The following is a 27,857-nucleotide window of genomic DNA, read 5'->3' on the forward strand; positions in this document are numbered from 1 at the left end:
CGTCGCATTTGATGTTAGTTTTGCCGGAGATCAAAGTGATCAAAGCCAGGAGAGAAAGCTTACCACGTGTTGTGAGTCATAATTTTATTCATATTTATTTTTTTTTGTCTTTTATTAGCATATTTGGTATTGGAGTAATCCAAAAGTAATTGAAAGTAATCCAGTTAAAGTAACCCTACACAACCCTGCGAAAACGTCATCTTAGACAGTTCCCTCCACGTAAACACGGTTGAGCTTGCTCAATTATTCAAATAACCGGACGCGGCCCAACATGAAACCGACGTCAGTAGGGCCCTTTTTTCCTGTCCTTGAGAGGAACTCAGTGATTGGAGACGTGATGGTTGTTTTGCGGAGGGCCCAACAAGCCTTGCCTCTGCTTGTGCTTTCTCTGCTCGGTCATCTGCGGAGAAAAACACACAAGAGTGGCTTGCTCAAGTTGTTGTTGTGTTTATCGCAGAGTTCCCGTTGACGTGTGTCGCAAGAGGAACAAGGGCAAGTCTGTGACCGGGATCACATGCCACCGAGGCAGGTGATGCGAGCCATAAGTCACGCTTGCATCGACGGAGTCATCTGCAGTGAACTTTTAACCCACAGGTGTCAAACTCACAGCCCGCGGGCCACATCCGGCCCCGGCGTACAATTATATCCGGTGTTATGCAGAGGAATGCATCCCTGCTGAGATTTGCATCCCCTAGCTATTATACCCACTTTTACCTCATTTTAGCTCACTTTTATATCACTTTTCGGGAATGTAATGGCGAACATATAACCAAAACCACTTCGTCTTGCATTTGTTGGGAGTGTAATACAACTTAAACCATTCCGTCTTTGTATTTGTTGTGAATAGAATTAAACAGTAATGCACACCGTATACTAATCACTTTTAAGCAGGTAACATGTTTATTTTGCCTTTTTCTATTCAAATCGCTCGTATTGAAACTGTTATGCACTCTACCATAAAGCTTATTTCAGAATAATAAAGCTTATTTCAGCATAATAAGCTTTATGGTAGAATGCATAACAGTTCTCAGTTATGACAAGAAAAGCATCCCTGCCGAGATTTGCATCCCCTAGCTACTATAACCACTTTTACCTCGTTTTATTTCACTTTTATATCACTTTTCGGGAAGGTAATGGCGAACATATAACCAAAACCACTTCGTCTTGCATTTGTTGGGAATGTAATACAACTTTAAACCATTCCATCTTCGTATTTGTTGTGAAAGTAATCGAACGGTAATGCACACCGTATATAAATCACTTTTGAGAACTGTTATGCACTCTACCATAAAGCTTATTATGCCGAAATAAGCTTTATGGTAGAGTGCATAACAGTTTCAATACGAGCCATTTGAATAGAAAAAGGCAAAATAAACATGTTACCTGCTCTAAAGTGATTAATATACAGTGTGCAACCAGTGTTCCCTCTAAACTGCGCGCGTGCGCAATCGCGCACTGCCCGCACATTCTCAGCGCACAAGAAAACCTATCCAACACAATGTTCCTTCTGCGTGTGTGAGTTTTTCGAGAACTGGCTTCTTTGGCTCGGGTCACCAAAAGGAACCGGCTCTTTCGGGTCCCAAACGGCTCTTCAGGTTGTTTTTGCTTCTTTCATTCCTATATGACCAAAAATTATGTAAAATTATGCACAAAATGACTTAAAGGGGGAATAGAACAAAAAAGAAAAAAATACCAAAATGAAAAAGTAGTGAAAAGCTGAGAAAAAAAGAAACAAAAGGAAGCCAAAAAAGAAGGAAAATTTCAGAAAAAAGCCAGAAAAAAAGAAAAGAAAGAAAGGAAGGAAAAAAAGTAAATAGAGAACAAAAAGAAAAAAGTAACAGCTAGAAAAAAAATTAACACAATGAGATTTTTCTTAAAGGAAAAAGAAATTTGAAAAAAAAAACAGGGAAAAGGAGGAAAAAGTGTGTGTTGCATTCAAATAAGTTCCAATTATACTAAGTCAATCTTGTTGCCAACATTGTACATACACTAAAAAATTTGATTAAATACAGTTGTGTATCGTGTAACCGACTAAATAAGCCCCCAAAAATGTTAGTATTATGCGACAAAAGATACCAGGAATAAAATAAGTTACTGTAAAAACAAATGACGTTTGAAGGCCGTACAACCTTTGCAGTAATACATGAGTAAATTCATTCAAAAGTGAAAAATTGTTTTTGAATTGCCGGAAACTCAGCAAAATGTAACTTGATGTCAAGTTTTGGACATGTTTGATAATGACTCAGTTGCCACACTTGGGATTACGGTTGCTCAAAGTTGTTTCAAGTGTTGCTCACCGACTTTGTGTGAACGCTCAGACCCGTGGAAAATTACAGGGAACATTGTTTGCAACCCACCGAAAACGTCCCAGTTGAGAAACACCGTCTTAAAGGATTTTCCTTCAGACTGGAGGATGGTCCTTTGAGCTCTTGACCCGCTAATGCTTGTCAGGCCAAAATAGGCTCAGGAAGATTACAGCGGCGTATTAGCAGACTGAAAGCATGAGAAGCTCTCTTTACCTGCTCCTTGAGTTCCGACAGCTGAGCGGAAAGTTGCGCTACGAGTGTGACGGTACTCTCCAGCTTGTCCTGCAGCGATCGCATCTCGTTCTGTTCGTTATCCCCTTCGCTGCTCACCAGGGACATGGCTCGCATTCGAGGGAACCACTCCAAATTCTTCTCCTGAGGAGAGATGTGGGAGAATGGGTTGTGAGAGAAGGCCCAAAGGAGCCCCAGTATCCGGACTGGACCAGGAGGCAGCAGCCGAAGCAATCGTGGCAAAAGTCTAACTGAAGCAATCGCGATAGTGCTACAAAAGAGGAAATAGTAAAGAATATCTGAATCTAAATTTTCTCAGGTTTACAAAAAATACATCTGGGGATATTTGTTTCCAGTTTTTGAAAGAGAAGCAAACGGGCGATAGATTGGGAAAAATATTTCCACATGTAACATACCCACAGGAATGCTACAGATCGTTTGCATGTTAAAGGTGGTTGCCTATGTCTGGTTAAACGTCTCTGAGAGTCAGGGTTAGAATTATCCTTAACTTATGTTTAAGTTTGAGGTTTTTGAGTTTTTCCTTGCCCTCATATTAGAATAGAATAGAATATGCCTTTATTGTCATTGTTACAACATGGGATATATTATAACAACAAAATTGGACGACTCCAGTTCCACATTTTACTGTGAGGATAATGAAACAAAGAGATAAAGGAACAAAGAACATGTTTTAACTGTCTTTGTTGTCTTTGTTGTAAATAGGCTCTGCTTCCTCCGGAGGGGGGGTGATGAGGGGGGTGAGGGACAAACAGAAATGGTGGATCCGACTGGATGTTTGATCTTACAGTGCACACAGTCCAGTGTGTTTTCCCGAATTGCTCAGTCCACGTATTGAATGGATTTGGGGAGCGACGATAAAAAGCATATTGTTTCCAGATCAGGGGATGGTGTAATAATAGTCTGAAATAATAGTCTGTGCAATAACCTGTGCAGCCCTTTGAGACTCTTTGTGATTAAGAGCTATACAAATAAAAATGACTTGACCTGACTTGACTTAAGTTAGGTCGGCTCTCAAGGTTATAAAGTGCCTTGAAAAAGTATCAAATCGAACCCCCCCAAGGTCGACATTGGATCTTTCGGATGTCATCTGGGAAATTCTGGAGTCAGTTGGCTGAGCTGAGAGAACAGGGGGCCAATATTTTTGCAACACCTCCTTTTCAGATTTTTCGATGTACAGTGGAACCTCGGTTTTCGAACGCCTCTCAGTTCGAACGAATCGGAGTCCGACCAAAAATTTTGAGGAATTCTTGCTTCGCTGTTCGGTCAAAAAATCGGAGTTTGAACGCTGGTAATGCGTGAGTGCGTACGCTAGGGTGCGATGCTGAGCGGCGTACGGGTGTAGATCGCTCTTTTTGTCACCAACTGTTATCGCGTGCGGACGTGCTTCGTTTTGCTTTCGCTTTTAATATAGGTGTACGAAGTGTTTTAGCCCCTAATTATGCCTCCGAAGAAAGTCAGTGCAAGCAGCAAAGTTGCTACAGGTGAAAAAAGAAAAGTAGTGCGTACAACTATTATGAAATATGAAAGAGGTGAGCGAGTGTCTGATCTTGCCTGCGCCTTCTGCTGACCACCACAAAGGTAAGAAAATCTATTCATAATTATTTTCTTTATCCTTTTTTTATTTTTAAACATTCATGTTAGTGTAATCTTTCGTACGGAATATTACGATAACGCGAACGTACGATTAGCCTGGGTTAGCTTTAAGTTAAACGTTACGTTAAACATTCAAGGTAAACATTTAGGGTGTTGGAACCCAACATTGAGAGTGTTGGAACGGAGCCCCCTTTCCAATGAACCGCTCACCACTTGTTGTGGAGACCCGGGTGCTAAATGACTTGTAAACGACCTGATTTTTTATTTTTTACACGTTCATGTTAGCGTAATCTTTCGTACGGAAGTTTACGATAACGCGAACGTACAATTAGCCTGGGTTAGCTTTACGTTAAACATTCAAGGAAAACATTCAGGGTGTTGGAACAGATTAAAACGATTTACGTTTATTTTAATGGGAAAAACGATTTCGGTGATCGAACAAATCGGTTTTCGAACAGGGTTCTGGAACGGATTATGGTTCCACTGTAACTAGAACATGTTGAAATATTTTGGTTTCACTTAACGATTGTACATATTAGTAAACATTTTCCATTTTTTTAGACTTAAGATTGAAGCCTGAAATGTGGCACTATGACCAAAATATCGTGGGGGCCAGTACTTTCACCTGGCACTGTATTCGCTGCCGTTAACGGCTATGAATGTCTATAGCTGCAATTAAATTAAAAGAAAAAGCAGTTTTTGCTCATCTTGTTTCCCATTTGTTTCAATGTTAAAATCTAGCGAGGAAAATAAAATGCAGCACTCACATAGCGTCTGCAGAAGTGGGTGTGCATCCAGACCAAAAGCGACGTGGGCGAGAGACATTGCTTTGCAGAAAAAAATTGTCAGGTGATCTTGTGTAACATTTCTCGGGCCCTTCTGATAAGACGTGATGAGCGCTCTCCGCAAGTGGGACACGATTGGCACAGTCTGACGCAACGCTTCCAGGAGGAGGGATTCTCCCACATTCTCTTACATAAGAATATATTTCAGATTTCAAGAAACCTTTAAAGGACTGCCAGTTTTGTTTTGTAAGCAGTACAGTAATCTCTCGGTTGTCCTTGATTAATACAACCGTCCTGAATGTAGCCGTTTTCCCTAAATTGTAGCTCCAGGTGATCCGTTTCATGGGTAATGGATCTGTTAATGAGGAGATACAGGCTCAGCCGTGGTAGCTTGTGAGAGTTGTTACGTAGCCTAGACCAGAAGCGCCACTATTGCTTTCTCTCCCGATGGCGCCTCAGTCTCTTCCCGAACCAGATAATAATATACGAAGCGCCTGCGGGTGATCACCATTTCTTTGCCGTCTAATGACTTTCCACAGAGTCTGATTTAAAGGGTGAATTTATTTTCAATGTGACAAGCCGATAACAATTTCCCTGCTTTGTAGTTTGTTTTGGTGGCCACTTTAAGTTGTGTGCCCGCCCCGCTCTGATTGACAGCATACACCAGCCCATCACAGTCGGGCACACAGTCAGGACCACCCAACACACACACTCATACATACAACATGCCCCCATGATAGCATTCACTGTTTGCTGTCTGCTGTAGAACACGATGCATTGATATCAATGACCAGGGTTGGGTAGGGTTACTTTAACTTGATTACTTTCAATTACTTTTGGATTACTCAAATACCAAATATGCTAATAAAAGACAAAAGAAACTAAATATGAATAAAATGACTACATTCTGTGCAGGCTTGGGGAGTAACGGAATACATGGAACGGCAAAAATGATGTTGGCAAGCTGTTTGGATTTATTTTCATTTTGTTTCTGTCGCATTTGATGTTAGTTTTGCCGGAGATCAAAGAGATCAAAGCCAGGAGAGAAAGCTTACCACGTGTTGTGAGCCATAATTTCATTCATATTTAGTTTCTTTTGTCTTTTATTAGCATATTTGGTATTGGAGTCATCCAAAAGTAATTGAAAGTAATCCAGTTAAAGTAACCCTACCCAACCCTGCCCAACACACACAAACATACGACGTGCCCCAATGATAGCATTCACTCTCTGCTGTCTGCTGTAGAACACGATGCATTGAGCTCAATGACAATAATGATAATTCAATTCAAATTTGAAAAAACTCACAATACTTTTTGGTAAAGTATCGTAAGTCTGCAAAAGTGATCAATTCCTTTATTAATCCTTTGATCAGTGCCTAAAAATATTTATTGATATATATTATATTGACAGCCCTACAGGTACTCTTTAAAACATATTCAGAAGGATTCCTTCTTTGATACATCAAAGCTGCATTCAAGAAAAACCAAAAAGCAATTTTATGTCAAAACTGTTGCAAAAAGTACTGTACTCAATATTGAGGCATGGCTGTTGGCGATCCAATGGTTCAAATCTTTTCATTTGTATTTGCTGTTTTGCCTCAATGAATTTGCTCAACGGATCAATTTCTACACCAAAATGAGCGTGCATTTAGTGACTTCCATGTGCTTCTCATAGTTGCTTCAGGCATTGACCATCCCATTAGTAGCAGTGGTACTGTGCATGCGGAAACTGCAAAAAAATACTTAACTTAAAGGAGCTTTGGGATCCTAACGCCACAGAAAAGTGCAGCATATTTGTTTTATTTACCGTATTTTCCAGACTATTGCGACAGGTTATAAGTCGCACAAGCCAAAGAATGCATCATTAAGGAGAACTATTAAAAAAAAACTGCGAAAATATGGTGATCCCCTTTGCAAAAGCAATTTATTTTACTATTAACTATTTTTACTAAATAAAAACTGTGACAATTAATATTTACATTATTTAAATATTTAAGGATGCAGAGTGGATGAGAATGGAGTCAGGTACACTACGACATCCAATTATCACCTCTGCTGGTTTCATGACTACTTGAGTCAGCTAGGAGTTGAAAATACAGAGGAATGGCCAAAGTCTGAAAAAGATTTATACAAATTGGCATGAAAACACACAAACCCCAAAAAGGAGCTATCTATCTATCTACCTTGGTCATATCCCTCAAGAGGGGTGACCGACAGCAAGACAAACATATACAAAAACAAAGAAAATAAAAGGGAAAAACAAATAGCAAAAAACACACACAACATTTTTTGGACCATGGCCAACCCAATTGCCCAAACCCAACCCAAACAAGTTAGGCACATCGGCACCTAAGTTGGTCATGCTTCCGTCCCTCCAGATGAAACAGGACACCAGAAAGCGGCCATGTCACTCGGGTCAGGGTGACGCAACACACTCTTTTGTTTAATAGCAGGGCCCGACAGCTTTCACTGGTTTACCCCTGCCGCATCATACGGGTGCCCAGCCCATCCTTAAGAACGCGTCCACAATCCCACTAACCTTTCACAACACCTCTCCACTCCTTCCTATCACCAACAAGAGCTTTAGCTTCCATTATATTTAGACCTCTTTCCTGAAGTGCACTCATAACACCATCCATCCACGTCAATCGCGGCCTTCCTCTTGGTCTCCTTCCATTGACTTCTGCTCTGTGGATCCTCTTAAACATTCGCTCCTCATCCATCCTCTCCATGTATCCAAACCAACCGAGTACTCTCTTATCCACACGCTCAGTTCCACTACTACTCCAGTTCTGTCTCTCACAATTTCATTTCTCAATCTATCCAATCTTGTCACTCCTAACATACTCCTCAAACACTTCATCTCAAAAACATTCAATTTCCTTCTTAAATCTGCGTTCAGGCTCTGCACCATACAACACAGTCGGCACAATCACACTCTCATACAGTCCCCTCTTAACATCCATGCTCATCACTCTCCTCAGAGCACCCAAAACCTTGCTTCCTTGATTCACTCTGTGCAATACCTCGCACTCCATTCCAGCAACTGCAGCCACATCACAACCCAAGTACCTAAAGCTTTCAACTTCTTCCAGCACCTGTCTATGCAACCTGATTTCTAACGTCATGCCCACTCCATCACGTGAACACTTCATCACCTTACTCTTCCCAACATTGACTCATAACTTATGCCTATCAGAATACTCTTCCAAACTCCGTTACCAACCTTCTCAAAAAAGGAGCAATGGTGCTAAAATAAATGGTGTTGAATCAGATACACTAAGCTTCTTGGAAAAACAAATACATCAAAAATATCTATGATGTATTTGTTTAGCAATGTACGATAAGTATCGAGCCGCTAGTTATCAGAACTATGCAACCGAATATGACGTCACTGAAAATTAGGTAGTCACTTGAACACCACTCTATAGCTTTCAATCCGCCGTTCCTACTTCTTAGATTCTAAGCATTGGTGGTTCTCATTATAATACAAATTAATTTTCAAGGTAAACAGTAGCATAACTTGGTCGTGTCCCCTCTTCGTAAAGTGTGCGAGGGATCGGCGAGCTTGGCCAAGATTGGTCACATGGCTGAGGATGTTAATGTTGTGGTGATCGTTCGGGCTTCTGTAATGTAATGAGTAAATTGGATTTGATTTCCTCTATGGCAGGGGTCGGGAACCTTTTTGACTCAAAGAGCCATAAAAGCAAAACATATTAATTTTATTTTGGGAAAGAGCCACACCATATATTATGAGACAAATTTACTAAATTGCTAAACCCGCGCCCCAGACAAAAGCTTAGTCTTCAGCACATTCATTTTTAATGATTTGATAAAAATGATGAAAAGAGAATAATGCCGGAGCCCCTGTCCCAAAATCAACAAACATACCACTTTAAACTTGTCTCTTTCTTGCAGTTACTCAAGATCGGTTAAACTCCTTTTGACCCTTTTTTTCATACATATTGGTTTCAAAACCAGATGCAAGCAGTTATTGTGTTAAAACGTCACAACATTCTGCAAAAAGGGAGCCTGATGAGCTCACTTTTGGCGCAGACGGCGTAGGGCGAGAGATGGGAGGGAATGCTTGCACTTTTTGCATGGCTCCACCCATCCCTCCCACTTACCCAATCAAATGACTAAGTTCTCTTCCGGTGTTTTGGCGTATTTACAGTTCTGTGGATTCATCATAAGGTATCTGAACACTGAACACAGATTATATAGTGAACTTTTATATAAAGGATTCTTTAGCGTTGTACAGCCAAAACGAGGTTTTTTTTTTTGTTTTTTTTTTGGGTGTGACACCTTGACTGTAAATTGTAGTGAAAAACGTGCCCTATATATACTGCGAAGTAATTCCATGTTATTTAGCTTAGGTTTGGCTTTGCGTGTACCTGAATAGGATAGACGTTTCAAGTATTGAACATGATGGAGAAATTTTGCATGCAATCAAATTTGTCTCTGAGCCACAGATACTCATAGAAAGAGCCATATATGGCTCGCGAGCCATAGGTTCCCGACCCCTGCTCTATGGAATAAATGTTATCGCACTACTGCACGTTTATGCATGAATGCCAATTTTATTGTTGATTGACAGCTATGGACACAGTCCGCATAGGAAGGTCGTGATCAATGTTCCCTCTAAGCTCACTGCCCGCACATTCTCAGCGCACAAGAAAATCTATCCAGCGCAATGTTCCCTCTAAGCTGCGCGTGTGAACAATTGCACACTACCCAGAGCTTTTCTGCGCACAAGAAAATCTAGCCAGCTCACAAAAATCAGGGCTCGAAATTGCTAATTCAGTCAAAGTTACAGTGCATGAAGGTAAAAATACAACGGTTCCCCTGACGCTGTGTTCTGAATGCAGAATTTTGAAGTCAATGTCGAAATAGATCGAAGTTGAGTAAAGTCAGTAGAGTTTTTCGAGAACCGGCTTCTTTGGCTTGGCTCACTAAAAAGAACCGGCTCTTTCGGGTCCCAAACGGCTCTTCAGGTTGTTTTTGCTTCTTTAATCCCTACACGACCAAATATTATGTAAAATTGTGCACCAAATGACTTTAAGAAAGGGGGATAGAACAAAAAAGAAAACAATACTAAAATGAAAAAGTAGTGAAAAGCTGGAAAAAAAAAAGGAAGAGAAAAAAAGGAAAAAATCAGAAAAAAGCCAGAAAAAAAAGAAAAGAAAAAAACAAAGGAAAAAAGTATAGAGATCAAAAAGAAAAAAATCAGCTATGAAAAAATAGACAAAATGAGATTTTTTAAAAGAATAAAAAAATAAGAAAAAAACAGGGAAAAAGAAGAAAAAAATTGTGTTGCATTCAAAAAATGTCCAATTATATCAAGTGAATCTTGTTGCCAACATTGTACTTCCACTAAAAATGTGATTAAGTACAGTTCTGTATCTTACAACCGACTAAATAAGCCCCCAAAAATGTTAATATTACGTGACAAAATATATCAGGAAATAAAAAGAAATGGATATCTTCTGAAAGTATTGTAAAAAACGACGTTTGTAGGCCGTACAACCTTTGCAATAGTACATGAGTCAATTCATTCAAAAGAGAAAAATAATTTTGCATTGCCGGAAACTCAGCAAAATGTAACTTGATGTTAAGTTTTGGACATGTTTGATAATGGATAAGTTGCCACACTTGGGATTGCCGTTGCTCACTGTTGTTTCAAGCGTTGCTCACCGACTTTGTGCGAACGCTCAGACCCGCGGAAAATTACAGGGAACATTGGTCCCAGTTATTGTTGATGCTTCAAAAATAATTATAGTTTTGTATCTATGTTTTAAGTCTGAAATGTGGCAAATGGTCAAAAAGTTCAATGGGGCCAAACAGTTTCGCAAGCCACTGAATATATATAAGCAGCCACTTCGCTTGCTTATGCCTTGGGCTGGCTCTGCGACAACATCGTAAATTGCTAATATTGTCACGGTATTTTACACAATGCATTCTTGCTGTGAGTAAATAGGTGCGGTGTTGTGCAATTGGCTGAGGTTGACCGGTATAGTTCAAATTTGCCAGCTCGTTTGGAATATCTAACACAAGTGACTAGTCAATACATTTGAGCCTGCAGGTAGTTGTTAGCACATCAGCCACATAGTCAGGAGATCAAGCCAAAACAGCCGTTCATGTGACTTTTTAACACAAGTGTGAAGCTAACATCAACATTTCTTGGTAGACTGTCATCATTCCTTTACTCCATTAGAAAATACAACATAACCCAGTGTTTTCGTTTGCCCGCGTCCCTGCGTACGAGACGCATCATTTTTGCTGGGGACGCATAGTGTCAAATCAACGTGCCTCCCCGGGACGCAACTTTTTTGACACAAAATTGTGATTATTACCCGATTACTATTTTTTTTAACAAAGATTAACCGCACTCCAAACTTTTCGTCAGGCAGATCCGCCATTGTTGTTTTGGTCTCGCGGTTCGAGTTTTGGCCTGCACGCCGAGCTCAGCAAACGAGATCTCGTTGCTTCGAGATTACGTCATTGTTGTGGTGCTTGTCGTCGAGGGAAGGTGAAGGTTAAGTATGCCTCAGAAAAAACAGTTCGTATTAGGTGAAAATCAACACAAAATTGGTATTTTCTTGAGTGTCAGTAATAAGTCGAAACATAATGCAGAAAGTGATAACAACGGCAATAATTCCGGCACGAAAAAACGGCGGAGAAATTCTTCGGAAGATTGCGGAGGCAAGGAAAACATGTGTGTTGAAGTGAACGATGATTGTGTCCCACTTATTATTGATGCTTCAAAAAGGAATTACAGTTTTATATCATTATGTTTGAAATCTGAAATGTGGCGATTCGACGAAAGAAAATAAACAAAAGAATACTCCTAGCAAGAAAAGGAATTTTCTGCCAAAATGTACTAAATTATATTCCTGGTTACGCTATGAGGAGGATGATAATGGATTGGACCTTGAGAAGGCATCACAACTGTGGCGGGACCAGCAAACCACGAAGAATATATGAACTGAAAAATCTAAAGTGATAACTGCTTTGTAATACCAATTAACTGTGATGATTAAAACTGAATGAAAATAGAGATTAACATAATTATTTCAGCAATATTATTTTTGTGGATCATTTTATTTGGATCTACTAGAACACCGAAGCAAACATGTCTAAAAAAACTTTACAGTAATCCCTCGCTGTATAGCGGTTTACTTTTCGTGGTCGATACTTTGCGGACTTTGAATTGAATCGTCTTTATTGCCATTGATATAAACGTATCTTGCATTGTGTTCTGAAGCAGACAGCCAACAGCAAATGCCATCACAGGGGAAACTTGTGTGTGTGTTTGAGTGTGACACTGTGCCCGACTGTTATATGCTGTCAGTCATATAGCTGGTGCACAATTCAATGTGTCCACTCAAAAAAACTGCGAAGAACGGCTACAGCTAGTATTTTAGCAGTACATTACAATGAAAATAAATTCATCAGATAAATCAAACACTGAGAAAAGTCATTAGAGGGCAGAGAACAGGTTATCACCAGCGGATGCTGCGTGGATTGTTATCGGGTACGGGAAGGAACTGAGGCGGCGCCGGGCGAAAGTAATAGCGGTTCTGCAGGTCAAGCCACCCTGTAAAGCCTGTATTGCACCGCCATATGAAACGGATGACCTGTAGCTACAATACGTGAGAAACCACTATATTCGGGACTGTTGTGTGCTAATCATTACAGAGACCTGGCCTAGTCCGCAGATATGAAATGAAATGAAATGATCTGCATTTATATAGCGCTTTTCAAGTCAAGACTTCCCAAAGCGCTTTACATTGTGCTTCACATTTCCCAATAGCGGCTGTGCAGCCATGTGAGGCGCTAACCTGCTTATTGGGGGTATTAGGGGTTCAGTGTCTTACCCAAGGACACTTCGACATGTAACACGGAGGAGCCGGGATTCGAACTGCGATCTCTTGATCCCAAGACGAGTGCTCTACCTCCTGAGCAACTGCCCCCAATGCTAGAGAGCAGCTAGCCAGCCGCTCTCTAAATTGCTCTCTTACACTGAAAGGAGAAGCCCTAAAATTGTCGTACTTTTGTACAATGACAATAAAGACCATTCTTTCAAACTCAATTCTGTGTTTGTAGATCAATAGTTGTTATTTTGTAATAGCTGAATATTCTCAGTAAGGGCGTTATCTTGAGGTAAGTTTGACCCTTGAGGCCCTTTATGAAGGTGGCCACCACTTTGCGAATTTTCAGATTTCGCGGGGGGGCACTACTCACTATTTTAATGCATTTAGTGTAATACCGTATTTCTACCACTAGGTGCAAAAGCCTAGCTGATTAAATGCAAACTACAGTACACATGCAAGTGTGACGTCTGTCTTTTAGCATTTCCTAGATATTTTTTTTAAGTGTAGAGTTTGCACATGAGGACTTTGAAAAATGAATAATGACCACTCAATTCCAAAAGATAAAAACTGTGATGATGTCCCCTAGCTGAAGAAAAACACTTTTGTGTTCTTCTCATTTGTAATATTTAGTGACCTTTTTATAATAGACCTCTGCTTGCACCTTGTTTTGAAACCATTACTCATGACAAAAATAATGGTCAAAATGAACCTCAACCATCATAAGCAATTGAGGAAAGGAGACATATTCCAACTGGGATATTTGTTGACACAGGCTCTGGTATTATTATTTCACACAGTGAAAATAAAAAGGTTTGAAGACATTTTTAGCCTGGAGATCAGGTTCGGTAACTTTCCTGAAATTTGTCCTGAAATAAAAGTGAGGCTGATTATTTTGTTTCATGGTTCTTTAGGTCAAAAAGGTTCCCGATTCCTGCTCTGGCGTTTTTTTTTAGCAGTCGTAGTGTTAAAGTTAATACTTATATAAACTCAATGTTGGCAGAATTACTCAAATAAGAACAAGCATTAAGGTAAATAACGTTCCCAAACGGGAGAGCACTGTCGGGTAGCCCATCCGGGCCAGGACCTCGGCAGCACTGACTCCTCCCGTGTGTGAAGCTAACTTTATTCACACAGGAAACAGAAAAATACACCGGAAATGCGACTTCAAAATAAAAGAGTACAAGACTGATAAACATACAAGAGATGCAATTAGACTGATTATTGAAACGTTACTTCATGTGTGTGTGTGTGTGTGTGTGTGAAATTGTTTTTATATTTAGGAATATAAAAACAAGTTATATTCACACAGTGAATTCTGAGAAATATCACAACCAAAACGACCAACCTATCATTAGTTACTGTTAATGAAGCACAGGAGCATTCATTAGATAAATCAGCTTGGTTATGTGAGATTTATTAAAAAGGGGGGAAAAAAGCACAAGTAGCCTTAAGCGCTAGCATTCGTAACACCTAAAAGTCAACCATTTGGGGGCTCAAATTTACTGTTCGTCAATAAATAGTCCTCTCCAGGGAAAAATGCTAGGAACTGCTTCAGCAATAGTATTATTAACATTAACTGCACTTGAAGACCAACCATATCCGGCCTTCACAACTACTGAGCTCTGCTAATTTCTACAGCTAGCGGCCATGCCATCTGTAGTACTTTTGCGAACATGACAATACTCTGTTTTGTTATTTGAGTGACAAAAAAATTGATAGCGTATAAAGAAAGTAGCAAGAAACTAACACCACTCAAACTAACAAAATGCATATTAGTCCAAAATTTAAGAGCTTGGAGCTGGTAAAAAATGCTGCAGCGAGGCTTTTAAATAAGACAAAGTTTGATCACATTACTCCGATTTTAGCTAACCTGCATTGGCTCCCTGTTAGCTTTAGATGTGATTTTAAGGTTCTGTTGGTATGATACAAAATCATGAATGGATTAGCTCCCTCTTATCGTTCAGATTTAATTTTCCCCTATGTTCCGGTCCGGAGCCTTCGCTCTGAAAATACTGGTCTACTAGTGATCCCTAGAGCCAAGGAGAGAACCGCAGCGTTTTGCATTCAGGCCCCAGTGTTGTGAAATTCTCTGCCCCCTGAGATTCGATCTGTAACCTCAGTGGAAATGTTTAAATCTAGGCTTAAAACACACTTCTATTCTATAGCTTATGAACGACCTATATTTCCTGTTGACAATATTGGTCTCATCTCATTAGCTGCACCGCTTATCCTCAGTAGGGTCACGGGGGTACTGGAGCCCATCCCAACAATCATCGGGCAGTGGGCTGAATTGGTTGCCAGCCAATCGCAGGGCACACAGGGACAGACAACTCGCTCGCTCATTCCCACCTAGGGACAATTTGGACCGGCCAATTCACCTGAAACTCATGTCTTTGGAATGTGGGAGGAAACCGGAGTGCCCAGAGGAAACCCACGCAAACACGGGGAGAACATACAAACTCCGCACAGGTAGGCTGGTAGCTGGATTTGAACCCACACAGGAGGTTCCCAAGACCTTAGAACTGTGCCGCACACGCGCTAACCACTGCGCCGCCGTGCTGCCCGACAATATCTGTGTATTATTTAATATTACAACATCCGTTGCAGCCTGGTCATCCTGGATTAACTTCTCAAGGTTTCTTCACTTTCTTCATGTTGAGGTTTTTGATTTTTTTTCCTTGCCCTCATGTAGGTTATAGATCAGGGGATGATGTAGTCTGTAGTTTGCAATAATCTGAGGTCTGTGCAGCCCTTTGAGACTCTTTGTGATTAAGGGCTGTACAAAAACCATGGACTTGACAAGTTCTGTATTTATGATATCTGAAATGACTTCTAAGATCGATTTCATTTCAATCTGTACCATTTGACAATCACACTGGCCTTTGAACACCATGCTATTGTCAAGTCACATTTATTTATATAGCCCTTAATCGCAAAAATGTCTCAAAGGACTGCACAGGATTACAATGACACAATGACCTGATCTTAAACCAACATGCGGGCAAGGAACAACTCAAAATCTCAGCGTGAGGAAAAAGAGAAACCTTGAGAAGGGACCTCACAAGTGGTATCCCCCTTTCAGGATGACCAGGGTGAATTACCATTAGCATTACAGTACACAAACATAGTAAACACTAGGTAACATGTTGAAAATTTGTCCGGAAAGTGCATGACAGCAACGACGTAATAGAAAAGTAGCTAGTAGTAGCTAGTATGGTTTCTGCAATGGGTGTATGCCACAGGTGTCAAACAGGCGGCCCGCGGGCTAGATCAGGCCCGCTAAGGGATTGAATCCGGCCCGCGAGACAACACTCAGAGAAGCGCAAGAGAAAAACAAGCTGCAGGTTGACATATGTCAACTTGATGTTGCCAAAGCCAGGTGCCTCTCACAAAGTCTCTCTCTCTCTCTCTCTCTCTCTCTCTCTCTCTCTCTCTCTCTCTCTCTCTCTCTCTCTCTCTCTCTCTCTCTCTCTCTCTCTCTCTCTCTCTCTCTCTCTCTCTCTCTCTCTCTCTCTCTCTCTCTCTCTCTCTCTCTCTCTCTCTCTCTCTCTCTCTCTCTCTCTCTCTCTCTCTCTCTCTCTCTCTCTCTCTCTCTCTCTCTCTCTCTCTCCCACTCTCTGTCTCTGTCTCTTTCACTCTCAATGTCACTCTTTCTCTCTATGTGTCTTTTTAACTTCTTTTGCTTTAACTTCCTATTTTCCGTTTCTCTCTTTTCTCTTCCTACTCTTGGCGCTTTCTTTTCTCTTTTCTCTCCCTCTGTCTTTCTATTTCTCTTTGGATTTCTTTCTTCCTCTCCCTTTCTTACCCCCTCTCTCACGACTTCTTTTTATCTCTTTTGTTTCTCACGCTCTCTCCCTCTCTCCCTTTTTTTCTTTCCTTGTCCCGCCCTCTCTCCTTTCCCTGCCTCTTTCTCTTATTTCTTTATCTCTATTTTTCTTTCTCTTTAATCTACAAGTCCGGCCCCCGACAGAATGTTTTTTCTATCGTGTGGCCCCCCCGAGTTAAAATAAGTTTGACACCCCTGGTGTATAATATACTGACCGCGATCATCTGGGCAACGTAGCTTTCCGGTCCAGTGTATTCGGTGGGATCCTTCACTCTCACCAGGACCAAGAAGTAAAGGTAATGCCACATATTGTGCTCAGACTTGATGTGCTCTTCAAAGGACACAGTCTTGTTGTCAAATTTATCCCTTTCCAGACCTGAAAGCGTTCATTTGGTTTATATGAGTACCACTTGGTAAAATTTATGAAGCAGAGAGTTGTACACACCGCAGATGAAACAAGTGGTTTTCAGAATCTCCTCCTTCCTTTGTTTCTCACTCCTTAAATCGGCGAAGGTGTCGATGATGACGCCAAAGATAAGGTTGAGAACAATGATGATAACCACGAAGAAGAAAAGCAGGTCGTAAACCACGCGGGCTGCAAACAGAGGTTCCTGTATTCGCCATCGACAAGAAAATCAGACCGTAAAACATTAAATGTCATAGGTGCCGGTTACAAATCGGTCTTTATCTCACTTCTTTGGAGGGTCTTCTGAGAATGTCGCCAACGCCGCCACCATTACGTAACCCTTGGTTCAGCACGGTGATGATGCACATAAGAAGCGTGTCGCACACCCTCTCCGTTCCATCGTCTTCATCCAAACGCATAGTAGGTAAACGGTGAGTATGAAAAACAAATATAGGGAAACAATTGTAAAATGTGATAAAAAAACAACAAGAAAAAACAAAGTGAATATAGAGCACTGGTGCCAAACTCCCAGCCCGCGGGCCACATCCGACCCACCGTGTGATCATATCCGGCCCACAAGATCATTTTACATTATTGTTATTAATAGCCCATTCTCCATCTCGTTCAAAACTTGGCCCATTACTCCTGTTCAGATACACGCAAAGCCAAACCAAAACTAAATTATATGGCAGTACTTTTCAGAATACAGTGCATCCGGAAAGTATTCACAGCGCTTCACTTTTTCCACATTTTGTTATGTTACAGCCTCATTCCAAATTGTATTCATTTCATCTCTTATCTCAAAATTCTACATAAAATACTCCATTATGACAATGTGAAAACGTTTTTTTTTTTACTTTTTTTGAATTTATTAAAAATAGAAAACTAAGAAATCACATTTACATAAGTATTCACAGCCTTTGAGATCTGAAAATGGCTGTGCACAAACGTCTCCCATCCGACCTGATTGAGCTTGAGACTTATTGCAAAGAAGAATGGGCAAAACTGCCTAAAGATAAGTGTGCTAAACTTGTGGGATCATATTCAAAAAGACTTGAGGCTGTATTTGCTGCCAAAGGTGGATCAACAAAGTATTAAGCAAAGGCTGTGAATGACAATAAAAATAATAATAAGCCTAAATCCACTGTGTTATCACTAGAACACTAGGGATATAAATGACTTAAGAAAAGGCATTCTATTTTATCTCATCACTGTCTCGCCATTTTTATCTCCAAGACGCACGTGATTGGCCATATCAATGTGTTGTAATGGGCCATTATGGGAAAGTGTTCAACCAAAACAAGATTGATCAACGTGGCACCTTGAGTAAAAATAGTGTGATGAGATAAAACCCAATGCTTTTTGCTTTGAGATCTACAATGCTAGCTGGCTTGTGGCTAGGACTCGGCACTCTCACGACTGACCAATCGTTGCTCAAGTTCCGTGATATTCTACCGTAAAACCCCAGATAACATGCACCTTAAGTTTGATTTGATTATGGGTTTTGAATTTATAGTGGGCTGAAAAGAATTTAACATGAATTAATTCAATATTAGCAAAAACTAAGGCATTTTTTTTTTGCTTCTGAATGCGGCCCAGTACCAAACCACACACAGCCCGGTAGCAGTCCGCAGCTTGGTGGTTGCAGATCACTGGTTTAGAGTACTGCTTTTCTCCCCATAAAAACACGTGGATATATATATATATATATATATATATTATACTTTTTTTTTTAATTAAGCGTTTTTTTTTTTCAAATTAAAAAAAAATGATAATAATAAATAAAAATAATGAATATATATGAAATTTTAGTCCTTGACTACAAACAAGGAGACTGAAAGTGGTTTTCACCCTGCCTTTCTCAAAGAAAGACAAAAAGATTTTATTTTTTAAACAAAATTTAAAAATAAGAAGTAGAAAAAGAGGCACAAAAGGAAACCAGGAATGAAATGAAAAGTAGGGAAAAGAAAGCTAAATAGGAAAAATGAAGAAAAAGAAAGGAAAGAAAGGAATAATATATTACAGAGAAAAAGACAAAAACAAAAAAGCCAATTTTTTCTTGTTTCTTTTCATTTCTGTCTTGTTTTCTTTTTTTAATTTATCTTCAGAGTTTTTTTTTTTGTCCTATTCTTTTTTCTTCTTCATTTTGGTCCTTTTCTTCTTTAGATTATTTTTTTTATGTCTTTTATCATTTTCTTATTTCGGGCAGCACTGCGGCGCAGTGGTTAGCGCGTGTGTGGCACAGTTCTGAGGTCATGAGATTGAACCTCCTGTGTGGAGTTTGCATGTTCCCACTGTGCTTGCGTGGGTTTCCTCCCACTTTCCAAAAACATGCATGTCAGGTAAATTGGCCGGTCCAAATTATCCCAAGGTGTGAATGAGCGAGCGAATTGTCTGTCCCTGTGTCCCTGGGTGTCCCCTACCCACTACCCGGAGATAGCTGGGATGGGCTCCAGCACCCCCGCGGCCCTACTGAGGATAAGCGGTGCAGATAACGGATGGATTGATTTTCTTATTTCGCTTTTCAAAATTAATAACGCACAATTTGGTCACTTTTGAGTCTCGTATGTCTTCTGTTGTGCTTTTGGCATTAGTTAACGGTGGCACAACAAAATACAGAAACATCTAGTGGAAAAACACAGACTTTCTTGTGTACATTTTGTGTAAATTATAACTAGAACCTTGTCCTCCTTGTTTTATAACCTTATCTTCTCTGTTCCTTTATCTTCTTGTTTTTTTTTTACCTCACTGTGAATGTGTGAAACTGGAGTGTCATGCCCAATTTCGTTGTCACAATATCTCATCTCCTTAGCCGTACCGCTTATCCTCATTAGGGTCGTGGGGGGGCTGGAGCCCATCCCAGCCATCTCCGGGCAGTGGGCAGGGGACACCCTGAACTGGTTGCCAGCCAATCGCAGGGCACACAGGGACAGACAACTCATTCGCTCATTCACACTTAGGGACAATTTGGACCGGCCAATTCTCCTGAAATGCATGTTTTTGGAACGTAGGATGAAACCAAGCACGGGGAGAACATACAAACTCCGCACAGGAAGTCTGGAGCTGGATTTGAACCTACGACAGGTTCCCGTGACATGAACTGTGCCGCACAAGCGCTAACCACTGCGCCACAGTGCTGCCCCGTTGTCACAATATGTTATCCCATTTTGTAACAATGACAATAAAGGTATATTCTACTCTATTCTAAAAGCGGGGGCCTCAAACCATCAACCTGGGGGTCGCAATTGCCCTCCGCCACTAGCTTGACACCCCTGTTTTATGTACTTCCCCGGAACGAAAATGACTTGCCACAGTTGTATGGATGAGACACCTGTGAAAGCCTCAAATTATAAGAAAGAAAGATCCTTGTTGGATGATTCGTTTCAGATGATCAGCTGACTCATGACTCGATTATGAAAATGGCGTGACTGCATTCATTCCTGTCACTTAACAAATTGGAAAACACGCAAACACAAAAATGAAAGCCGTTTGACCTTTGAATTGCTGAATCTTCGAACCCAGAAGATCAGGTTTAGATAGAGGGGGCATCGGATGGGCTCACGTGTGTTGGCAGATTGAGCTGAGCAGATGAGTCATCTTTGATATCTTTGTGTGCCCGTCTTTGAGTGTTCGTGTATGCTGTCAGTAATGTCCGATGGTTACCGGCTCTAATAATATCATCATTTTCTCTATATTTTAAACAATGAAGATTACCAGGGTTGGGTAGGGTTACTTTAACTGGATTACTTTCAATGACTTTTGGATGACTCCAATACCAAATATGCTAATAAAAGACAAAAGAAACTAAATATGAATAAAATGATGACTCACAACACGTGGTAAGCTTTCTCTCCTGGCTTTGATCTCTTTGATCTCCGGCAAAACTGACATAAAATGCGACAGAAACAAAATAAAATAAATCCAAACAGCTTGCCAACATCATTTTTGCCGTTCCGTGTATTCCGTTACTCCCCAAGCCTGCACAAAATTGAGTCATTTTATTCATATTTAGTTTCTTTTGTCTTTTATTAGTGTCATGGTTGCCTTGGCGACCGGTCTGCCCCGCCCCCTGGGCACCAGCTGAAGCAGTTCAACTAATTGCGTGTCTGCTATTTAAGGCTGGATTGTGGGTTTTGCGGGTGCTGGCTCATTATACACATTGTCCGTTCTGTTATGTCTTGTCCTGTTTAGTTGAGTTGGAAGAAACCTGTGTTTGCACGTTTTTGTTAAAGCCTGTTTGTTCTGTCTTGTCCCTGAGTTTTGGACAACTTTTATTTTGGTAAATAAAAGTTTTTTTTTGATCGTCACGCAATTGAGTTCTCCCTTCCTGCCTCCGTTCTGGTCCGGTCACCCCTTCCACTCCGTGACAATTAGCATATTTGGTATTGGAGTAATCCAAAAGTAATTGAAAGTAATCAAGTTAAAGTAACCCTACCCAACCCTGAAGATTACAATACGGTGCAGGGCCCCTGAGTCAACGCGGTGCATCCTAAGCAGGTCGCCAGCTTCACCGGTTAGCAGCTGGCTTAGAACTGGTGCGGACCAGGGAAAGTGATTTTTTTTTTTAAAACAAAGCTAATGCTCACACTTTGCTGTGATTAAGACACTTTTTTGTGGACTGTGGCCGCGGCAGTCAATATAGATCAATTGGCATGAACATATACGCAGGACTGTGACAAAAACATTCTAAAAAAAAAATAAAAACTAAAAAAAAACCACAATGTACTGTACTGACTAAAATTTAGAAGCATGTGCAATCACAACAGCCTGTACACATGTGACTGTTGTTAAGCTCTCCCATCCCTTGCGCATTTACGGTAATCCCTCCTTAAGCCCTTCCTTATCGCGGTTAATGGGGGCCAGAACTCAGCGCAAAAGATGAAAATTCGCCAAGTAGCGCCGCACCTTGATAAAACCTCCCAATGGTCAAACTTACCTCGATATGACAACTAAGAGTATACACTTGTGGTAAAATAACTATAGATCTACAAAACCCAGAATTGGCAGTTGAATGAATGGTCTTTATAGTCATTATATAAAAGTACAATGAAACTGGAGGGGTTTCTCCTTTAAGTGCAAGAGAGCGATTTAGAGAACGGCTGGCTAGCTAGCTGCAAGGTATCCTTGGATTAAGCCAAGTCTCCCCGGTTATTAGAATACAATTGTCCCGAATGTAGTGGTTTCCAACCTGTCGTAGCTCGAAGTCATCCGAATCATAGGTAATAGATCTGGCGTTGGTGTTATACAGGGTCAGCTTCTGAGGGTTGTTACGTAACATAGCCGCAAGCAGTAAGCCAGATTTGCAGCCAAGGTATTAATTTCTCTGTCAGCGGCGCCTCACTCCTTTCCCAGACTAGATATCAATCCACAGAGCACCCACCGGTGATCACCATTTACGCTCTGACCTTTCTAAAAGTCAGATTTAATTGATGATTTTCTTTTCAATGAAACAAGCCGCTAAAAGCTAGCTGTCATCGTGCTTCCTAGTTTCTTTTTGAGAACACATTGACCTGTGCGCTCACACTGCTGTTTGACATCATATAGCAGCAGTACACAGTGGGACAACTGACAGCCATACCCACTCAACACACACACATATATACAACCTGTCCCTTGTGATAGCATTTGCTGTCTGCCCAGATAAAAAACTGCACGATATGTTGATATTAATGACAATGAAAACAATTCTATTCCAAATCCGCAAAGGAGTGAAACGGCGATAACTGGAGCGTGAAGTAGCGAAGGATTACTGTATTGCTACATATCCTGTGTACAGGCTTTTGTGATTGTACAGCCTTTTGAATTTAAGTCAGTACAGTTCATTTAGTTCTGTTTTGAGAATGCTGTTATCCCACTCCTGGATATGTAATGCCAATTAAATATATATACAGTGGAACCTCGGTTTTCGAACGCCTCTCAGTTTGAACAAAAATTCTTGATTCGCTGTTCGGTCAAAAAATCGGAGTTCGAACGCCGGTAATGCGTGAGTGCGTACGCTAGGGTGCCATGCTGAGTGTTTTAGCACCTCATTATGCCTCCGAAGAAAGTCAGTGCAAGCAGTAAAGTTGCTACAGAGGAAAAAAGAAAAGTAGTGCGTACAACTATTGCATTTAAGAAAGAAATAATAGCAAAATATGAAGGAGGTGTGCGAGTGTCTGATCTTGCTAGGGAATACAGCATGGCTAAATCTACGATCAGTATGATACTAAAGAATAAGGAGGCTGTGAAATCTAGTGATGTGGCTAAGGGAGTGAGTGCTATAAGCAAGCAACGGCTGTCCACCTGCGCCTTCTGCTGACCACCACAAAGGTAAGAAATCCTATCCATAATTCTTTTCTTTATCCTTTTTTTTGTACACGTTCATGTTAGCGTAATCTTTCGTACGGAAGATTGCGATAACGCGAACGTACGATTAGCCTGGGTTAGCTCTATGTGGGTGTTGGAACGGAGCCCCCTTTCCAATGAACCGCTCACCACTTGTTGTGGAGACCCGGGTGCTAAATGACTTGTAAACGACCTGATTTTTTTTTAATTTTTACACGTTCATGTTAGCGTGATCTTTCGTACGGAAGGATTATGGTCGAGAACCGAGGTTCCACTGTAGATTGCTGCACTAGTTGATTAAGTTTGACAAGTGTCTTAATCGCGGCAAAATGCTGATTTAAAAAAAAAAAAAAGTAAAATGGATGAGAAAATGTTAATATTTATGGCTGTTCAGATCTTTCGCTTAATGTGGCTTGCACAAAAACAAATTTGCGCATACGGTTTTTAATCCAGTGTGCTCTGTAGTCCTTAGTCACGGTACATGTTCACATCCCATTCAAGTCACAACATATTTAAACCTTCAATTGGGGCGGAAGTAGCTCAGGAGGCCGAGCGCTCGTCTTGGGGTCAAGGGATCCCAGTTCGAATCCCGGCTCGTCCGTGTTACATGTCGAAGTGTCCTTGGGTAAGACACTGAACCCCTAATACCCCCAATAAGCAGGTTAGCGTCTTACATGGCTGCAATACAAGGCCGCTATTGGGAAATGTGGAGCACATTGTAAAGCGCTTTGGGAAGTCATTGACTTGAAAAGCGCTATATAAATGCAGATCTTTTATTCATTTCAATTGTCAATACAGAAAAATATTCGCAGATGGTGTTCCAAAACAAAAGAAGAAAGGAAAACTTACCAGTATTAATGGATGCTGGGCATTTGTCTTTCGTGCATGTTTTTTCCACAACTGGCTCACTAAATAAATGTCCAGGTCCTACAAATAAAGACAGTTAAACATGTACATCAAGTCAATTTCAATCAATTTGCTATGGATGTGAATGAGAATATGAATGCCTGTTCATCTGATTGGCAGTTTCCCAGATCAGGCTCTAAAGGGCAGGGTCGGGCAATACTGGGATTTTGTGCATTGATGGGATCCAAGCAAATATAGAGTAGTATTAAGCAATAAAGATACTTTTTGCTTAGAAATGTCATGATCTAAAAAGAATTGAACTAACTAATTCTGTACGTGTATTGGTAGCTATGGTTTAAGATATTTTACCACTACCCTGTATTGATTTTTCAATTTTAATTTCCGTTCAAGGTGGGAGATAAACTCCCAAAGGGGGGATATGTTGTAGAAAATAAACTTGCATTTGTAGAATAGATTTGCGTTACATTTAGAAAGAAATGTAGAAAGACTTGCTTACAGTTGGGAGAAATGTTGTTTACATCTCGCGAAGGTCTCTGCGGACGAATTAGTATAAACAATCCTCCTCAAGGGAGGACAAGAGATAACGGCAAAGGGCAAGGTGACATAAACTGGCATAAACTTAAGAACACTTCCAAATAAGGACGGAACCCTGGGCATGTACGCCTTCAGGCGTGAAAAGGGACGGGGCCAAACCGGGTACACGCGCTATGTTGAAAACTATAAAGACACACGCATATCTTTGATTCGCTGAGTCTCTTGTTGAAATTGTGTATCAATAAAAAGAACTCCCTCTTATGTCATTTTGATTCCTGCATTTCTTTGAACACGTATGAGACGATTCAACAAATTGGTCTTATCTTCAACAACTTTCCCCTTGAACATAAATATTTTAGGCACTAAGGATGATTCATGTTTTATTAAAAAAACTGAATGGAAAACTTTACAAGTCTAAAAAAATAGATATTTCCATTACAACCGTTTGAGAAAAAAGGCCAATAGTTAAACCAAAATGGAAATACTGTACTGTATAACAAAGGGAACAAGACAACTAAAACACCTTCCATTGCAGAATATTTAGAAAGTCAGCACCACTGGCTTTATTGCCATAGTGACATAAGATCCACAGGTTATTTTTCACATTAGTATTCACATGTTTACATTTTTGGTTGTGGCTCGTCGGTCTGTGTAGAGTGAACTTTTTTCAGGTGTTTAAGTCGATTTGTGGTGTTGCCACAGTAGCAGACCACTTTACCACACAAATGACACTGTTGACAAGGTTCTTTTCTGTAATTAGAAAAAAAAGGCCAGACTGCGCAGCACTTCCCATTTGTTTCCATTTTTTATTCTTTTTATTTTGGTAGGGCGAGTCGCATAGATTTGGCCCTTCCTGCTGACTGGCAGGCTGGATGCATGAGCAAGACAGGTAGGCAGAGGTGCCAAAAGTGAGCCTGTCAGTCACACACTCAGGCATAAATTTAGAGTTGGCGAGGGTACTGGGGGAGATAGAAGGCCTGCACTGTCTACATAGAAATAATAATAATAATAATAATAATAATTTCCTTGTATTGTCATTCTGTGTAACAATGTACACAGAACGAAATGTCGATTGCATCTGACCCGATGCAGCCGCAGCCAAGAGAGGGCGCCGCCGACCACTTTTTAAGTCTTAGGAATGACTCGGCCGGGGCGCGAACCCGAACCTCCCAGTCTCAAAGCGGGCGCCTTACCATCTAGGCTACTGAGCTGGTGCGGTGCTTTGGGTAATTGGCGGAGGAGCAAAGTATCGATCCCAGGACAATAGTATTGATCTGATCCAAGTACATGCTTAATATCAATAATATTGATATTCAGGGTTGGTACACCTTTATAATGGCCAAATTCAAGCACTTTTTAAAGGCTTTCAAAGCCAATTTTTCATTTTTTTCCAGTACCATTAGAAGACAAATTCTAGAGCGAATCAGTATTTTGCAAATCCACAAATATATCCGCTATTTACATATTATTTTTAATCTTGCGTGGGTTTATAAATCTTGAGTAAATTGCAAATATATTTGTGGATCTGAGGGATACATGTGTAAATATATGGGAGAAAAATCTCTCCCCAAATAAGTGTTGGGTAAAATGATGCTAATATGTAGCTTATATTTTCAGTTGCAGGAAGTTTGTCGTATGAAAGTTTACCATTGGAAAACACTACCGTATTTTCCGCACTATAAGGCGCACCGGGTTATAGGGCACACCCCCAAAAAATAGTTTTTGGTTCTATATTTTCCATACATAAGGCGCACCGGATTATAAGGCGCTACAATGGGAACGTCGACAAAACAGTCAGATAGTTCAGTCAAACTTATTACCCCCTTAACATTCCCAAAGCTTGCAAAGATGCAAATACATGTCGTAGAAATGTGCGGACGCGGTGTCCGTACGATGTCACTCAAATGCATCATTTCAAGTATCATTCGGAAGGTTAAAGTCTTAGGATTCAAGAAATGCCAACCATTCCTTGGTTTCTATTTTCTTTTTCGCTCGCAACTTTACTGTGCATATGACAATAAACACTTGGAATTGAGTTTAATTCACTCAACTCATCACAGCAACATCAAGATCGTTCTAAAACAAGATACCGGGAAAATATAAAGCCGCATAGCTCACCTAAGTTCTCACGTTCAATAATGATACGCAATCATGGTCTTCTTACAACCGTGAGTGAAGTAAATCCAGGAGAGTAAATTATTTGCAAATACAGACTAATAAAACATGTTTCTTTATGATGTACTTTAGCAAGCTTGCTAAGCTTGCTACGCCATTGCTAAACTCGGCCAAATGCAGGGTTTGTTTTGGCCCTCTAGCCAATCCGAGGCTCCGAATAACTTCAGCCAATAGCAATCGATTTAACGGATGATTGACACATCTTTTTCGGCCAATTGCAGGGTTTGTTTTGGCGCTCTAGCCAATCCGAGGCTCCGAATAACTTCAGCCAATAGTGATCGATTTGACTGATGATTGACACATCTTTTTCGGCCAATTGCAGGGTTTGTTTTGGCCCTCTAGCCAATCCGAGGCTCCAAATAACTTCAGCCAATAGTGATCGATTTAACGGATGATTGACACATCTTTTTCGGCCAATTGCAGGGTTTGTTTCGGCCCTCTAGCCAATCCGAGGCTCCAAATAACTTCAGCCAATAGTGATCGATTTAACGGATGATTGACACATCTTTTTCGGCCAATTGCAGGGTTTGTTTCGGCCCTCTAGCCTATCCGAGGCTCCAAATAACTTTAGCCAATAGTGATCGATTCAAATGATGATTGACACATATGTTAGCCAATGAAACGCCGGTATATAAATCCCAGCATACACCGCGGACTACTCCACGTTCGGGGGAAAAATCGAGTCGGCGGCTGTTTGCCTTAGTTGCAAGACTTTGCGACTTAATATTGATCCATATATAAGGCGCATGGTCAGCTTTTGAAAAAAATTAAGACTTTTAGGTGCGCCTTATAGTGCGGAAAATACGGTACCTTAATTTTTTGCATGGCCCATATTAAGTGTCCATAATGAATAGGCAGATTTCATAGTTCCTTTTTTGAGTGTAGTGTACACCTGTCGGCGACACATAGGGGCGA

At 40.7% G+C, this 27,857-nt stretch overlaps 1 protein-coding gene across 3 annotated transcripts in view; it reads right to left on the reverse strand.

Moving 5' to 3' along the window:
* The window catches only part of itpr2 (inositol 1,4,5-trisphosphate receptor, type 2), a 167,134-nt gene continuing 139,277 nt past the window's right edge, over positions 1–27,857 (reverse strand). For all 3 annotated transcript variants that reach the window (XM_088339631.1, XM_088339630.1, XM_088339629.1), the window contains 6 exons: positions 24,216–24,293; positions 17,330–17,445; positions 17,082–17,247; positions 16,852–17,012; positions 2,520–2,681; positions 1–400 (listed from right to left, as the gene is read on the reverse strand). In XM_088339631.1, the coding sequence (XP_088195757.1) occupies positions 320–400; positions 2,520–2,681; positions 16,852–17,012; positions 17,082–17,247; positions 17,330–17,445; positions 24,216–24,293 (764 nt within the window). In that variant the 3' untranslated portion in view covers positions 1–319. The remainder of the gene's footprint in view (positions 401–2,519; positions 2,682–16,851; positions 17,013–17,081; positions 17,248–17,329; positions 17,446–24,215; positions 24,294–27,857) is intronic.

Source organism: Urocampus carinirostris, chromosome 7 (assembly GCF_059441175.1).
Source record: "Urocampus carinirostris isolate Australia breed hairy pipefish chromosome 7, RoL_Ucar_1.0, whole genome shotgun sequence".
In the NCBI taxonomy this organism is placed as follows: domain Eukaryota; kingdom Metazoa; phylum Chordata; class Actinopteri; order Syngnathiformes; family Syngnathidae; genus Urocampus; species Urocampus carinirostris.